This window comes from Megascapheus bottae, chromosome X, assembly GCF_031878675.1.
Source record: "Megascapheus bottae isolate mThoBot1 chromosome X, mThoBot2.hap1, whole genome shotgun sequence".
Taxonomy (NCBI): domain Eukaryota; kingdom Metazoa; phylum Chordata; class Mammalia; order Rodentia; family Geomyidae; genus Megascapheus; species Megascapheus bottae.
The window spans coordinates 2,302,739-2,318,977 of record NC_143547.1 but is presented as its reverse complement, the minus strand read 5'-3'; the positions used below and the strand labels follow the sequence as shown (position 1 = coordinate 2,318,977).

Genomic DNA, 16,239 nt, shown 5'->3' with positions numbered 1-16,239 from the left:
TTTTGTGTGTGTGTGTGTGTGTGTGTGTGTGTGTGTGTGTGTGTGTGTGTGTGTGTGTGTGTGTGAGTTATGGAGCTTGACCTCAGGTCTGGTTATTTGAAATCATAGAGTAAAACTTAAAGCATGGATGACTTAATTTTGGTTAGAGAAAGGAAAATGTTAACTATCTGACATGAAGGAAATTGTGAGATCAATGTGAGAAGGTGACTTAGCTTTAGGGTCTAGAATTGTTTAAAGTAATTGCTCAGAATTGATGTTAGGAAAATATAGGGCAGAAAATTGCCTTGTTTTGGCTTATATAAAATGTCTCCAGGTTAAATGCAATCCAAATTATGTTGTCTACTTTTTTTGTCTTATGAAATTTCTTCCTTTGATGGCTCATGATGTTGAAGGTACACTCTGGTAAGAGGCTTTTGAAATATGTATACAGCTGAAATCATCTGTTTGGAAAATACTAATCACAACTTCTCTGTGTGAATTTCAACTTTTATAGCATGTTTTAGGTAATTTCAGTTGAATGACAATGTTTAGTGCACTTCTTAATTATTCAACACAACAGAATCACCTGGACAATATTAAACTACACATTGCTGAACTTGACCCCCAGAGTGTCTGTTTCAGTAGATAAAGCTCAGAAGTTCAAATTTCTACAAATTTATCAGATGATGCTAATACTCTCAGTTCAGGGCTACATTTTGAGAACCACTTCTTTCAGACATCACAAATTCACATAAATACTTTATCTTTCTTCTTGCAGGATGGTGGCACAAATAGTTTTGGTTCTTATATAAGAGAATATATAAACATAATTGAACCAGATTCAGATTTGTAATTATACTATTTAAAGCCAAATAAGTAACCAAAGATAGAACTAAATAATGTCCCTATTAAGTTAAGGGAGGAAAAGTAGAAGTCAGAGGTAAGTGGATTTCTTACTTTTTCGTCAGTCATGCAGCTTGACGTGAGGATCTGGGCGCTGTCCCTGAGCTCTTGCTCAAGGCTGACCTCTATCACTTTGAGTCACAGCTCCACTTCCAGTTTCCTGGTGGTTAATTGGAGATCATGGACTTTCTTGCCCAGGCTGGCTTGAAAACGGAAACTCCAGATCTCAGCCTCTTGAGTAGTAAGGATTTCAGGCATGAGCCACTAGCACCTAGATAATTTCTTACTTCTTGAGAAGTTGACAGAAATAATTTCCAAGTTGGCAATTTTAAAAATTGGATTTTCTTTTCACAAGAGAAATCATCAGAAAAACTGAAAACAGATACTAGAACTGGGTTGGGCTAGTGTATGCCAGAGACATTAAATAAACAACAACAACAACAACAACAACAGTGATAAAACACTTCAATTGCAAGTGTAAATAAAGGTAGAGAGTTTGGGATGGGACATTTTTTTTTGCCATGAGTTCTTTTGGTGGAATTTGGTTTTTAAGATCTACAGGCTGATGTTTGTTTTAATTTAAAAACATAAAAATCTAATTACTTAGTTAAAAACCTCTGAACAAAATTGTAATTAATGAGTTCAAATCTTGTATCATGATAACATTTGTAATATGGTGCAAGGGATTTGTAGTCTCTAATTTCAGTACTCTTTGTTAAAATTTCCGAAGATAATATTAACTTTCATGGATTATTATACAAAATAGATGCAGTAATTTTACACAAAGATCACTAAAGAGAGTACCTAACAAATTGTGCCTGAATAAATATTGCCTATTTTTGTTGTTTTTAACCACTACTAAAGTTGTTAATAACATTGCAAATGTAGAACTAGCTGGAAGCGTAGAATGGAAATTGGAAAGACAAATATGATCCCTCCATTGACTTTTGGATGATTTCTTTTGTATGGTCAGTTGGGGGGCCTTAAACTCAGGGCCTGGGTGCTGTTGCTGAGTTGTTTTTTTTTCCCCCCCAAAACTAGTGCTCCACTACTTTGAGCTATAGCATCCCTTCAGGTTTTCTGGTGGTTAATTAGAAATGAGTTTCACAGACTCCTTACCAGGCTTGCCTCAATCCCTGATCCGGTGATCTCAGCCTTTAGCTACCAGCACCTTTTATGCATTTTTTTGTGTGTGTGTGGCCTACTGTACTTTTTTCAGAAATCTAGAAAGTATTCAAGAAGGAGAATTCTCTTTCAGTAAATCAGATCCAATAATAAAAATAAGAGGGAAACTATAAAAAGGTATGATATCTGTAAAGAAATGAACCTAACTTCATCTTCATCTTCTTTAGAGGCTATATGAAAGGCACCCAGGCCAGTAGTTCCAAGTGAGGCTTATCGGAGTTGAACTTGCCATGCTGTGACATGACATGCTGAGCTGACCTCATCCTCCTGCCCATAAATACTTGAGAAAGGCATGCATACACTGGTTAAAGTTCAGCATCTTTAATAATTTATATGCCAATTTAATTATATGATCTAACTCGATCCTGACATTATGACTTGACTTTAAAACAAATGCAATGAAAAAAGTTACATTGCCACAAAAAAAGCTTACCTATGAATTTAGCACTCGTAAAATCCTATCCTGTGCAGGTCAGTACATCATAATTATTAGAGTTTCTGTCTTCAGAGAAATCTGGCATGATAACACAAATCTATATCTAGGAAATGGATTTCTGCCAAGAACAGAGAAGGCTGAAGGATTCCTCTTCCCCTTTCTTTCTATTGCTGGTCATGGGGCTTAAACTCTGGGCCTGAGTGCTGTCCCTGAGCTTCTTTTGCTCAAGGCTCTCAATCTACCACTTGAGCCACAGCATCACTTCCTTTTTTTTCTGAGTAGTTAATTAGAGATAAGCCTCTCATGGACTTTCTTGAGATCCTTAGATCTCAGCCTCCTGATTAGCTAGCATGATAGGTGTATGCCATCAGAATCCAGCTTCCCATGTAACTTCTTGCATCAGGGTGACATTTCTACACTAGAGCAAATGTTTATATTATTTCTTCTGTCCAGAGGGATATGTGATCTGTTACGTTTGTAGTTGAGGGAAAGGACTTGCAGGACAAGGGAACAGACCCCAAATTCTTCTCATACATACTGTTTCCAAGACTTCATCCCCAATACAATCCCTTCCTCCAGAGTGTGGGAGTCCACAAATAGCTTCTGATATGAATTAGGATATAGACTGCTATGTTGGCTCTTAGACCAGTATTTTTCATAGGATTTCCCATTCAGCAGTGTGATTGTGAATGGATTTTCACGCTGATGTGTAGTCAAAATTCTATAGCATATGTTCAGATATCGAGGAAGAAGTAGGCATTATGTAAAATACATCATTTATGGCATTGCTAAGAACAAGTAAATGTTTGTGTCTCCATGTGTATTTGTGTGTATCTCTCTCCTTCCTTCTCTTACTTGCTCTTGCTTTGTGTGTATATGTGTGCTTGCATTTTTCCCGGGTTGTTTTTGATCTAAGACTTATCTAGGGTGAAGGAAGGAAAGAAGTTGAACTTCTGGACTAATGGTAGAGGGTATTCGTCTGCTATAGACTTCATTACACATAGCATGTGTGAAATAGGTGGTATATGTACTCATCAGTTAGCTCCTTCCTTCCAATTCTAGGCAAAGCACTGACTTATATACCATCTATTCATCTTAGCCTTAGCACCTGCCCCTTCTTAGAACTTACAATTTGTCACCTTTCTGTGTTTTTCCTTATCAGCTTGCCTACTATGAATGGTTCTACATGATATGGAAGCCAATAGCCCCGTGTAAGTGTTTAAATTAAATTGAATTGTATTATACAAGGTTGAAAATTTCAGTTCCTTAGTCACACTGATCGTATTAGAAGCACGCAGGAGCCATGTAGTTGATAGACTGTTGCTGTCATATTGAATATTACATATTTCAAATTTCAAATTTTTCATTATTGTGGAAATGTCTATTGGAAAGTGTTGAATAGTAGAATTTTTGTAGGTATATTACCTGAAGATTTTTATTTTATTTATATTCATTTTTATTGTAAAGATTATATACAAAGGGATTATAGTTACATAAAACAGTGGCATTTTAACCACTGGCTTTAGACCATTTAAAATCGGTTACAGTTAATCCTCATTGTTCATGATTCTAAAATGCATGAATTTTACTTACCATGGCATATTTACTATAATTATATGAAGTCCTTTATTGTGAGGTCTTCAATCCAAAAATCACTATGTAGTAAACAATGGGAATGATACTGACTGACCAATCACATCACCTCTTTCAAATGCTGTCAGCTATTGGTTATGGGTATATCTGTTATTTTATTTCTGCACAGCCTGTAGAGCATCTTTGTGTGTGTGTGTGTGTGTGTGTGTGTGTGTGTGTGTGTGTGTGTGTGTGTGTGCTGTTTCCACTTTTTCTACTGAATGATAAACCAAAGAATATTTCAGAAAAGCAGAGCACCGAAAGAGGGACCTGTCCAAAAATTAGGAAAGTGTGGCAGAGAAACCAAAAGTAGTGATGCTGGTCATGAAGCTACTTCCATAGAAGTAGCTATCAGTGTGTGATGATGGTGTCTGAGCCTACAGATATGCAGCCAGAGAGATGCCTTGAAGGTAGACACATTGGCCAAAATAAGAAGAATGTTTCTGATGAAAATGATAAAGTAGTCTCAGAAGAAGCAACAGTGGAAAGAAAAAGAACAATAATATATCACATCCAAATACCTCTTGCAGGCATTTTGAAATACTGAAAGGAAAACAAAGAAACTATTTGGAGCAGATTCAAATTTAGAAAAGTTCACAGCAATTTGTAAAAACCTATTAAATATGACTGTTTATACTGAAGGGAGTAAGATGAATAAAAGAATGTAAGCACTAATTTTTTTAATGGCAAAGACTGATTGAACAAAAACATAAGCAAAGGTCCTGCTAGACATAAGTAAAGGTCCTGGGCTTGAACTCAGGACCTGAGCACTGTCCTTGGGCTTTCTCAAGGCTAGAACTCTACCACTTGAGCCTCAGCACCACTTTTGGCTTTTTTCTATATATGTGGTACTGAGAAATTGAACCCGGTCTTCATGCATGCTAGGCAAGCACTCTACTACTAGGCCAAATTCCCGGTCCCTGACAGGAGGGCTTTTAAGAGAAGGCACCACCTGGAGTGGGTTGGGCAGGGATTAATAAGGTGCTTCTAGGAGCGATTTGAGTCTCAAGCTCACTGGACAGTTTGTGAGACATATCAGTCCCTAGACCAAGTCAGAGGCTTCACATAGCCTGCTCACATAGCCTGCATGAGCTCTCCATGGTGCTCCCCCTTCTCTCTCTCTCTCTCTCTCTCTCTCTCTCTCTCTCTCTCTCTCTCTCTCTCTCTCTCTCTCTCTCTCTCTCTCTCTCCTCTCTCTCTCTCTCTCTCTCTCTCTCTATATATATATATATATATACATATATATGTAGTTGGGATAATATATAGAAGGATTACAGTTACATTTGCTACATTTGTCAGGTAGTAAAATGTAAGCACTAGTTTTTTAAAGATATATTTTAATTCCCCCGATTTCTACAGTTAAGAAGTTTTTCAGATAGAATCTCACTAACTTTATGTCTGAGCAGGCTTTCAATCATTATCCTTCTAATTTCTTCCTCCCAGCTAGTTAAGACTATAAGCATGAACCATTATTCCTGGTCCTTGTTTATGTTCGGTTTTTGTTTTTTACTTTTGATATTTTTTTTTCTCAGGTGGGGCTTGAACTCTGGGCCTGGGCACCGGCCCTGAAGCTCTTCAACTCAAGGCTTCCACTCTACCACTTTGAGCCACGGTGCCACTTCAAGTTTTCTCGTGGTTAATTGGAGATAAGAATTTCATGAACTTAGGTGCCCAGGCTGGCTTTGAAACCATGATCCTCAGATCTCAGCCTCCTGAGTAGCTAGGATTATAGAAGTGAGCCACCATGCCTGCTTGCATTTTTCTTTAAATCTATGTATTGTTGATTGTGGGGCTTGAACTCAGGATCTGAGTACTGTCCCTAAGCTTCTTTGTGCTCAACACTAGCACTGTATCACTGTATAGTACAACTTCCAAGATTTGAATGGTTAATTGGAGATGAGAGTCTCACGGACTTCCATGCCTGGGCTGGCTTTGAACCGCAAACCTCAGATCTCAGCCTCTTGAGTAGCTAGGACTACAGGTGTGAATGACTGGTGTCTAGCTATTTTTTTTTACTTTTTGAGATAGGATTTCATTAGGCAAGCTTGGCCTGGAATTCTACATCCTCCTGTGTTGACTTTCTAGTGCTGACATTACAGACATATGCCACCATCTCTAATGGTTTCGTGTGCATTTCTGTAACTGACCTAGAATTCTGAAGACTGAGGCTAGTGAAACATGAGTTCCAGGCCAGCTGGAACCTATGAAGACCTTGTCTAAAAATGAAAACAAAGAAAGTTACTGTGTACTAAATAAATATCAATTCCACTACATTTTTTTTCTGTAACTATACATTTGTGATTTGTAGCAAGTTAGCATTTACAATTCTTTGGGCAGTACTAGGATTTGAACCAGGATTTTGTGCTTGCTGGGCAGGTGTTATACAGCTAAACCATGACTGCAGGTCTCTTTTGCACTCGTTACTTTTGAGATTGGGACTTGTTTGTTTGCCTAGGCCCACACCTGGACTGAAACTCACATATTTACCATGGAGATTGGTAATTATTTCATACCTGAGATATCAGGCATTCACCACCACACCCAAATTTTCTCTTAAGATGAAATATCTCTGCTTGGGTGGGCTTTGAACCAAGAGCTTCCTCAAAACTGGAATGATGGGATGTGTTCCAGTGGTGCCTGGAAGTGTTTAAAATGATCAATAATTTACATATCTGAAGTATTCAGTAAGAATACTTATTGAATACTTCAGAACAGTTTGTATGGTTTCATGTTGTCATCTCTCTAGTAATTCACTAGTGATGCAAAATAGGCTTATATTAATGTTCTCCTCCTTTCTAGGGAAATGACCAAAGTTTTCCCGTTCTCGAACATGCACTTCATTTGGGGCAGTATCTCTGTCAATCATCTCCATCATTTTGCCCTTCTTCAAAATTGAATACCATGTTTGCTCATATTAGAAAATTCCTGATAGATGTTGAAGGATTGAATGGATCTACCCTACCTCTTTATATGGGAGGCAGAAGTCATAGCTCACTAGTGAAAAGGAAAGACAAATAATAGCCACTAATCCAAATGAAAACAATAGAAATAGCACTTGTTTGGAAGTTACCAAGAAAGCTGTTTTTCACATCCTACATGTAATCTGTTACTAAAGTGAATTCTATCTGTAGATGTGCATAATGAAGGCCCAAAAGACACTAAATTTTGGTTCAGACTATAGAGAATAAGAATTGACAGAAGGAATGAAACCAAGCTGAAACAACAACAAAATCTAAGGCTCTTAAATGAATGGGCAAGAGAACCTTGAGATGGAATTATAAATACCGAGGAAAGATGAGAATAAGTGCAACTAGAAGCAGTTTAATTTCACAAGCTGCTTGAGATAATTGAGCATCTATTTATTACAGGGATGAAGGATTCAATTCATCTGATTATTTTATTCATCAACATTATTTGATAAAGGTGGATTTTTTTGCCATGGGTTTCTGATAAGAAGTGTTTGAAATTAAAAAGTGAATAATTGCAATGTCTAAAATATATTCAATCCAATGATAATCCAGCTGTTATAAATAATAATTCAGTTCCAAATGTAAGGCTCTTTACTTTTTGATCATTCAAAGCTGAGGAGTTCTTCCTGCAATCTGAATTTAAAGAGAGATTTTTCGATGTTATGCTTCAAGGTTTTTCTACAGCTTTTGTATTATTAGCAGAGGAGAAACTGTCACAGAATTCTACAAAGTCAAAAGAAAAGATAATCTCACAAACAGACAAAGAGACACAAACACAGAACCTCAAGTTAAAACAGAACTTTCAAAGCAAAGACATGCATTTTGATCCCCACAAAGGTTTCCTTTGCTTTATTTTCCCCCCTTTCTGCTGGGTTTGTGCATGCGTCATGATTTGTATCTGTTTGTAAAAGATAAGGAATTGCCTAAACATAGCAGGTTTTCTTGTTTTCCAATTTCAAAACATATGACATAATTCCAAGAAGGACAAACTTTTCTCTATTGTCAAATCACAAGCAGAAGAAATTAGAGCAATATTCTCAGTTGCCAAGAAATAACATTCAGATAATGACTGGCCTTCAAAAATATGCCAAAATGGAACATAAAGAAACAGTATCTTTTTTGTGGTACTGGGGTATTATGCTTGCTCAGTTAATTCTCTACCACTTGAGCCATGCCTCTAGTCTAGCTTTTTGCTGGTTTAGGAGATGGAGACTGCCAGACTTTTCTGTGTAGGAGCGTGAACTATAATCCTCTGGATTTCAGCCTGCTGAGTAGCTAGGACTACAAGCATAAGCCCAATTGTGTTTAGCCAGAGTTTCTTTTTTTTTTTTTAAAAAAGATAAATCACAATGAAAGGTGAAATTTTTAGCAAAAAGAATTAAGCAAATGTAGTGTTTCAACTATATCTGTACATTTCAAAATAATTATTTTTCTTACAAGTATTGGAGCTTGAACTCAGGACCTCCTAGTCAAAGAGCTCTCTAGTACTTGAGCCATGCCTGTAGCCTTAAACAAACTCTAGTTATTCTTCAGGTAGGATCTTTTGCTTGTGCTTTTTTCCTGGTCCAGTCCACCTCCACAATCCTTCTATCTAGATATTTCACCCACGTAGCTGGGATTATAGGCACTGAACCTGGTCTTCAACATTTATTTTCTGTTTTTGTTTTCTAGAAAACCATTTGTTGTAAGACGATTTCCCTTGACCTATTGAGGGTTAGTGGAGTCTTAACTTTGTTAATGTGAATGTCTGAAGCAATTGCATTAGATATTGGATTTTTACTAGAAGCCTAATGCTGTGCTGGTTGTTTACCTGAGCACTTTTTCCATGTCAGTTCTATTCTTTCTGACATGAAGTATGATGAAACTGAGAGTCAGTAGAAAAACAAATGTGCCCAGACCAACACTGAGTCCAAAGTCATATTCACAAACAAGATGATAGTGAAAAGTCTAGTATGTACAGAAACAGATGGAAATGGATTACTGAAATTGTGGACAATGAATGCATTTGGAGATTGTGTTTATAGGAGACTTACCCTTCCTCTGTCTCCTTTTTCTGTAATGTATTACATCTTTTATAATAGTACAAGATGATTAATTGGTTAAGCTTAAAATTACTTATCTGCTGCAATTTTTCCTGAAATAGTCACTGATTACATGATTGATATCTGACATTCTAAGATTTTTTTTCTGATATCAATTAAACAGGCTGGAAAAATGTGAGTAGATATAGAACAAATAATATTGACGATTATGATGAGTTTTCTTTATGTCTACTTTTTAAATGTGTGGAAGTTTTATAATAGAAGATGAGTAAAAATGGCAAGCAGTACACTTGGAAAAATAGTCTGGGGACTGAATATGAAGGCATATTTGAGGAAAGAAATTGTGTTTTCCAGTTTGGTCCTCTCCAAAGGGCACTGAAATACCACCCCGTAACAGTAACTTTGCATGCATGCATCAGGCATATACTCAGATATTTATTCATTTATTTATTTATTTAAAATTATGTACATGTACCACTGTACTATTATGCCATTATAAAACATACACAAACATAAAAAAGCTAGATAAAAATAAACACAAGTATCATTCTAATATGTTCTTCTTATATGCTAGTGGACCTGGACCCCAGTTAAGAGCCCCATGCTTACTGAAGGAGAGGGGTCTCTTGAGGTTTACTGAGTAGTAAAGAGTTTGTTTATAAGAAACAGAAACTTACTGGGGCAGCCAAGGGAAAGGGAAGATTGATTAGAAAGACCCAGAGCTATTTCCCTGAGGCTTCTCAAAGGACTAGAATGGACTAGGAAGTTCTAACTAGATATGCACTTTGAACAGGGGTCGTTTCCTTGTACACTTCCTTTATATATATGCAATACACATAATGTGTTCCGCACACAGTCATGATACAATATGTATATAAAACAAATATCCCTCACATATTATCTTGGGCAATATACTGAACACAATGATTATGATAATAATATCTAACATTGAGTGCTTATTCTCTGCCAGGTATCATGGTCAGAACTTTACATACACAATTTTACTTAAAATTCACAACAGTGTGGAAATAAATCTCCATTTTACTATGAAGAAATTGAGCTTAGAAATTAATAGCCTTGCCAAGATGAAAAGGCTAAAAACTGGCAGAACCTAAATTTAATTCAAGATGTTTCTGGCCCCAAAACTTATATCCTTTACTAAACCCTATTGCCTCCAGAAGAAATTAATGATAACGCTCAAACCATACAATTGTGATAATTAAATGAGATAGTATAGGTGATTATGTTAGTATAGTACATAGAATGACATTTACTAAGATTTTCCACAGTAAACACCACAAATATCTCTCAATATCAAAACATCAATATTTATAATTGTCATGAATAATGTTTTATTATCGAATTAAACATTATTTATAATAGCTCATGCCTGAACTCCTTTCACTTGCTGCCATGTGTAAATCTTCTGTTGTTGAGTCTTTGTGGAATGAATGGTGGAGTAGAAAGAGACGCTAGTTGTGGGGAATGTGTTAGGCCTCCTGCCCAGTAGGTTACAAAAATGGAAATATTTGTACGTGGTATGCTACTGTCATATTCTAAAGAGCCACTTACACTTGTAAGAGTGCATATAGCTTTAACACTGAAGGACCCAGAAATACATATGTACATATCAATTTTATTTAATGATCATAAAGATTTCATCATTTTTAGACCCACATATTTATATATATATTTAGAGAAATGACAGTTGAAAACTTCTTTCCATTACATTAGTTTCATTTAAATGGTCAAATTAACCATTATTTCTTTGAGATTTCATGTTTTCATCAACTGATTCAGATTAAGTACTTATGCAATATTTTATTATGTGTTTGATCATGTCTTCTGTGATGAGAGTAGTCATCTCTCATGGATTTTTCTGGAACAATCGAGATTTGAAATTTTGTTCTGGCATTCCAAGTTGATCAGTAGCCGTGGCTCCTGTATGTGCACTGCAGGAAGCCTCACATAGGTCTGATTGCTGAGCTGTGCTTCACAGATGCTGGTGCATGGTTTGGATTACATTACTGGGTTTGAATTGACTATTTCTGGTCATTAAATGTTTCTTAATTTTTGCAATTACTTTACTAAATGTTCAGTATCTCTAGAGGGAATTTTGAGCTTCATGACTGTGTTGGGGTGGGGAAGACAATGTCTTTGGTTTCTATATCTTGACATTTAATCAAAGCAGATATCTCTGTTCATTAATTTGATATTGGTATTATTAATTCCATTCATCTTATGTTATTAAAAAGTCTATAACTCTAGATATGGCCTAGAAAGATGCCCATCCTTCTCTTAGTTCTATTTGGGAAGACTTTAATTCTAGAAACACTGTGTAGATAGATCATTTATATTGACACAGTAGAATCTACCTCCCAATACATCTGTAGACCAAATAATATAAACCAAAATTAATTTATTATATAGTCTCTAATAATTCATAATAGCTTCTTGAATTTTAAATGTCTTTTTGCTATTTCCAATGCTTAGAAATCATAAGTTTTAAAACATAAGTACTGCTTTATATACATTGTGATCTTGTCTAAATTTTCTTTTGGTTTTTACTTCTAAATATGAATGATATAGTTTCCAAGTACTTCTTGGAAGGAGGGTGATAGGATTCATTGTTTTGGTCTAAAATGATAGAATTTAAAATTTCATAGCATGTATCTGGAGTTCAGACTATATGAAAAATAGCCAAATGTCATCATTTTCTCATATAATTCTTACATGTGTGCATATATATATATGTATAATATAAACAGAATACATCTGATTAGGACATTTCAACATTTCATCAGTGTAACTTTTATCTCCTATTTCATACAAAATAACAAAATATACAGAGAGAGTAAAGGAGACATCTGTTCATCGTACACAGAAAGTAAATAAAAGTTCATGTATGGCTTTGCAAAGGTAGATTATGATGTGACTTTCATATTTATTTATTTAAAAGCATCTTGAGAGAACGTGTTAGTGTGCTTACTAGAGCGGCCATGGTGGTTGAATGTCGCATTGAAAGTCCAATATTAGGATCCCCAGTGGATTTTCCAGTGGCTGCTTCAGCAGCTTTCAGGAGACAAATGTAGTTTATGACCACTTCATCAATCTTCGTTACAATTTCCTGTTGCTGTGTTTCTGAGTTCACAACTTTCACTAATCGCATGCAGGCTTCTGTTAGGCAACAGAGCACTTGGAAGCTGGAAGTCATAGCCAGGAGCATCTCCTCTGGGCTTTTCTCAGCCATTGCCATTTTCCTACAGGCACTTCCTAACTGTCTGGACTCAATAGATAACAGTTGCTTGTATTGAGAAAGTGTAAGATCATATGCTTCAGGGCGCGACTCCTCCCTCTTTCCCTTGGTTGCCCTGACAAGGCAGAGCAGCTCATTGGCATCATTTTGGGCCGCGAGGAACCCATCAGGCATTGTGTACGTGCTGTCTTTTAGGGTGTTTATTCTTGCAATCTGGGCATCAAAGGCCAGATTGCTAAAGTCAAAATCATCTGGGCCATTCAGGTCTTCTGTCCAGACCTTCAGCACTGATCCTCTGGACAGCTCCCCACCTTGCTTTTGAATCCTACCAGCTGGGGAAAGGGTTCTTGCTTCTGTCATGGCTTCAGTCACCCGTGGTCCATAAAGGCAAGAGACCTGGAGGGTGGCTTCTCCCTCCTCTTCATCTTCATCACCATCTTCATCCTGCCCTCGGTTCAGGAAACAGTAGCTGAAGGGTCCTCGGCACCTCCAATTACTGCCTTCTGGCTTCCGCAAGGGTAAAGTCCTGTACAGCTTTGATTCTTTATGAGTCATTGGGGACCTTTTGTGAAACTTACCATCTGAACTAAAGTGCATTGAGCTTTGGGACAAACTCTTGGTGAGCTTCTTCCCCAGGGGGAGTTCTGCTCGCCTTTCTGAATTGGCCTCCTGTGCTTCTGTGATACCCGGATACTTCAGGCTGACTACACCCTTGGTTCTTTCTCGGAAGGCCGCCAAACCTATGGGTTCTGAGAGGACACTTCTGCTATGTTGGAGAGCTGTCTGGCTGGGAGGTGTCCTGAGGCTCCTCCCTTTCAGATCTGCTGGCCACCAGCTCACAACCTCTCCGAATGCCTGGTTTGCTTGGGAGAAATCATTAGGGTCTTGATTTGGAATTGGCACCTTTGATTCCGAGTGAATGTTTGATGGTAGCAGGATGGGATCAGCTTCAGGATGTTGAGACCAAGCTGAAGGCATGCCTCCTCGTCTCTCCTTCCCAGGCTCTGTCAAAGCTACACTAGGGGTAGTAGAAAAACAGAGAGATTCATTAAGCCTTTCGTAGGTAGCCATTTTCACTTTATTTCTTTGTGATGACTGCCATTTCTCAAGGATGCATTCTAGAATGGCTGTTACAGATAGCTTAGGGCTACCTTGCTTACCAAAGACTGCCTGCCCTTAACTCACAGTCCATATCGACTATTTTGGGAACAATAGATTTATTTGAAATTATCTAGCTTTCCTAAACATTTTTGGAGATGATGGCATTTCATGCATTACCTTGCTTACAATATTTATCTACCAAAGCTTAGACACATAGAAAATATATCCTGATGTACAGATTATTCAGAAAAGGGTTAATGCTAGCAACAGTTAACTTTTATTTATTTTAAGGAAGTGGCCCAATTCAGTTAATGCAAATTAATCCAGCTAACATTTTTTAAGAGGGCAGCATAAGCTATGAGGTTTGCCTGGTACAACCCTGAAGTCAAGATACTGAAAAAATTGCTTGACCATTCTTACAAAAGCTGCCATGTGAAGAGGAGCAAAAGTAACTTAGGTGAACACTCTTGTAAACCAAGAGGGATGGGACAGTGTCATTTTATTCATTTAGAGGTGAAGTTGCAGCTTGGTGGTAAGCTAGGTATCCAGCAGGATGGTCTTCTAAGGCAGACCCTGCCAATGATGGGTTTGAGAAATAGAAAATTGGTAAGACCTTTAAAGATTTTCTTATAGGATGGGAATACAAATGAACTACCATAAGATTTCAGTAACATCTATCAACTGATGTGGAAAAGATCTATTAATATATACATTGAAATATATTGAGCATTGATACCTGGTGGCCAGCCATGTGAATCAGTGAGAACAATTTGTGCATAAACTAGAACAGGTAACAAAGATGGCTACATTATTGTTTTTGCGTGTTCTAGAATTTTTTATTGGGGGGGTGGGTGATGCTGCAACACACCCTATACACCTCTAAAGTCTTCCCAATACTGAAGTCTGCTAGACATTTGAGAACTCTTTTAGCGAGGAGGAATCCAAATGAGGAGGGAGTCTGAAAGACTGTAATGCTATCTCTAGCCCCTCCAGTATTTTTGAGGGCCTATTGTATTATCTGTCCTTATTTGTCATCAACAAAATTGCAACATTAGAAATAAGATGTCTTGAGTAGGAAATGCAACTGTTTTGTGATTTTAAGCTATATTATCTTGCCATTAAGAGTCACACTTGACCCTGCTAAAAGTCTGCATTTAGGACTTAGAAAAGCAATTTCCAAATCATATTCTACAAGCATGAGCAGAACAAGATTATCAGGTCAAATGTCCTTCCTAACATTGTTCTAGATTATTTATTAAATACTAGGGAATCAGCGATTGCTCCTTTATACTTCCGTGGCATTGTTTTACCCCTCATTTCTCTCCCCAACTTTGTAATTTTAGTTTTCTTGTAAATGGGCTTGCCATGCTCCTGGCAGGGAACATCCAATTCAATCTATCATTGCTGTACCTGTGGTTTCCTTGATCTTGGGCAACCGATGGCATCCATCTCTCAAAGTGCCAAACAGGGGATCGGCATTAATGGCTGTGTGCAGAGGAGGCACTGTCATCCGTGGACACATCCCTTCTGTTTGTGGATGCATTTCTTTAAAGGCAGCTCCATGGTTGGCAAGGCCCGTGGCTCTTTCGTCAGAAGAAATGTAACTCATGCCTTTCCCAGAAGCCTCTGGAATGAAGTGCTTCCCCACAGAGGGACACAGGGGCGACTCCACAGGAGTGGCACAGGTGCTGCTGCTGCTGCCTGGACCACAGCCTGTGTCCACGGAGGAGCCTTGAGAGCTCTGTAGAGAAAAATGGCCCTCGCTCTGCAGTGATGACATCCGCTTGGCCAGATGGTAATCACAAAGGCGGGCTACACTCCCTTCTGCCTCTGGAATCTTGGCTGTGTGGTCACAAGAGGGCGAGTCAGCATCCTCTGGGCTCTCTACATCTTTGGCTGAAGACACACAGGCCACGTCTGTTAGGAAGTGGTCCCCTTGGGGAAGTCCTGAAATCTCACTGGATTCTCCATCCAGAGCTCCTTCCTCCTTCCCTTCAGCCTCTCTCGTCCCCATACCAGAGGCTCTGGGAAAGGTTTTCCCAGCTGCTGCTTCCATTCCACTTTTCTCTGCCATCCCACCTTCAGAGGCCACATACCATCTTTGGCTGTCCTTGCGAAAGGCAGTTCTCTCTAGGTTAAAAGTGCTGAGGTGTTGGCTGTCCCGAGAAGAAACGGTACCAACTTTGCCTTTGCCATCCTCCTCCATCTCTGCTGTTTTGGATCCCTGCTGTTTTTTTCCTGGTGCATTCCCACCTATGGGAGCTTTCCCCTCCCCCTCAACCAGCTTGCTTTTCCTTTTGCTGGTACAGGAATATGCCACTGACCCCATGTGGACTTTGCTGAAATATTCAGTGACTGACTTTGTCTCCATGGTTTCTGGTTCCATCTCCATATGGTCTGAGTGAAGTATCTGCTTGGAAGGCACAACTTTGGGTTGGAGGTCAGTTCCTGGACGAGTAGCCAGGCCATGGGAGGACTTTGGAGGCAAAGCCCCTGTGGGGGCCTTGGATGTGGGGAACTCTGTTTGCTCTTCAGCAAGAGGGTGGTAGCCTTCATGAGTGGCCAAAAACATGCGAGAGAGGCTTTCTGACTGCTTTTGGGCTGCGGCCAATTCAGAACTCTCAGTCATTTCAGAAGAGTTAGTTTCATTGCCTGAGTCTGATGAAGACTCAGGACTATAAGCCCGTAAGATGGCTACACCTGCATGCCGTAAAAAACAAGAATTAATTAATGGAT

General features: G+C 38.4%; 1 protein-coding gene across 1 annotated transcript in view; it reads right to left on the bottom strand.

Annotated features, from left to right (window-relative positions):
* Positions 1-9,595: 9,595 nt before the first annotated feature.
* Frmpd4 (FERM and PDZ domain containing 4) overlaps positions 9,596-16,239 on the bottom strand; it is a 342,429-nt gene continuing 335,785 nt past the window's right edge. The window contains exons 16-17 of the mRNA XM_090325736.1: positions 14,914-16,203; positions 9,596-13,415 (exon numbers count right to left, since the gene is read on the bottom strand). Coding sequence (XP_090181862.1) covers positions 12,091-13,415; positions 14,914-16,203 — 2,615 coding nt within the window. The 3' untranslated portion in view covers positions 9,596-12,090. The remainder of the gene's footprint in view (positions 13,416-14,913; positions 16,204-16,239) is intronic.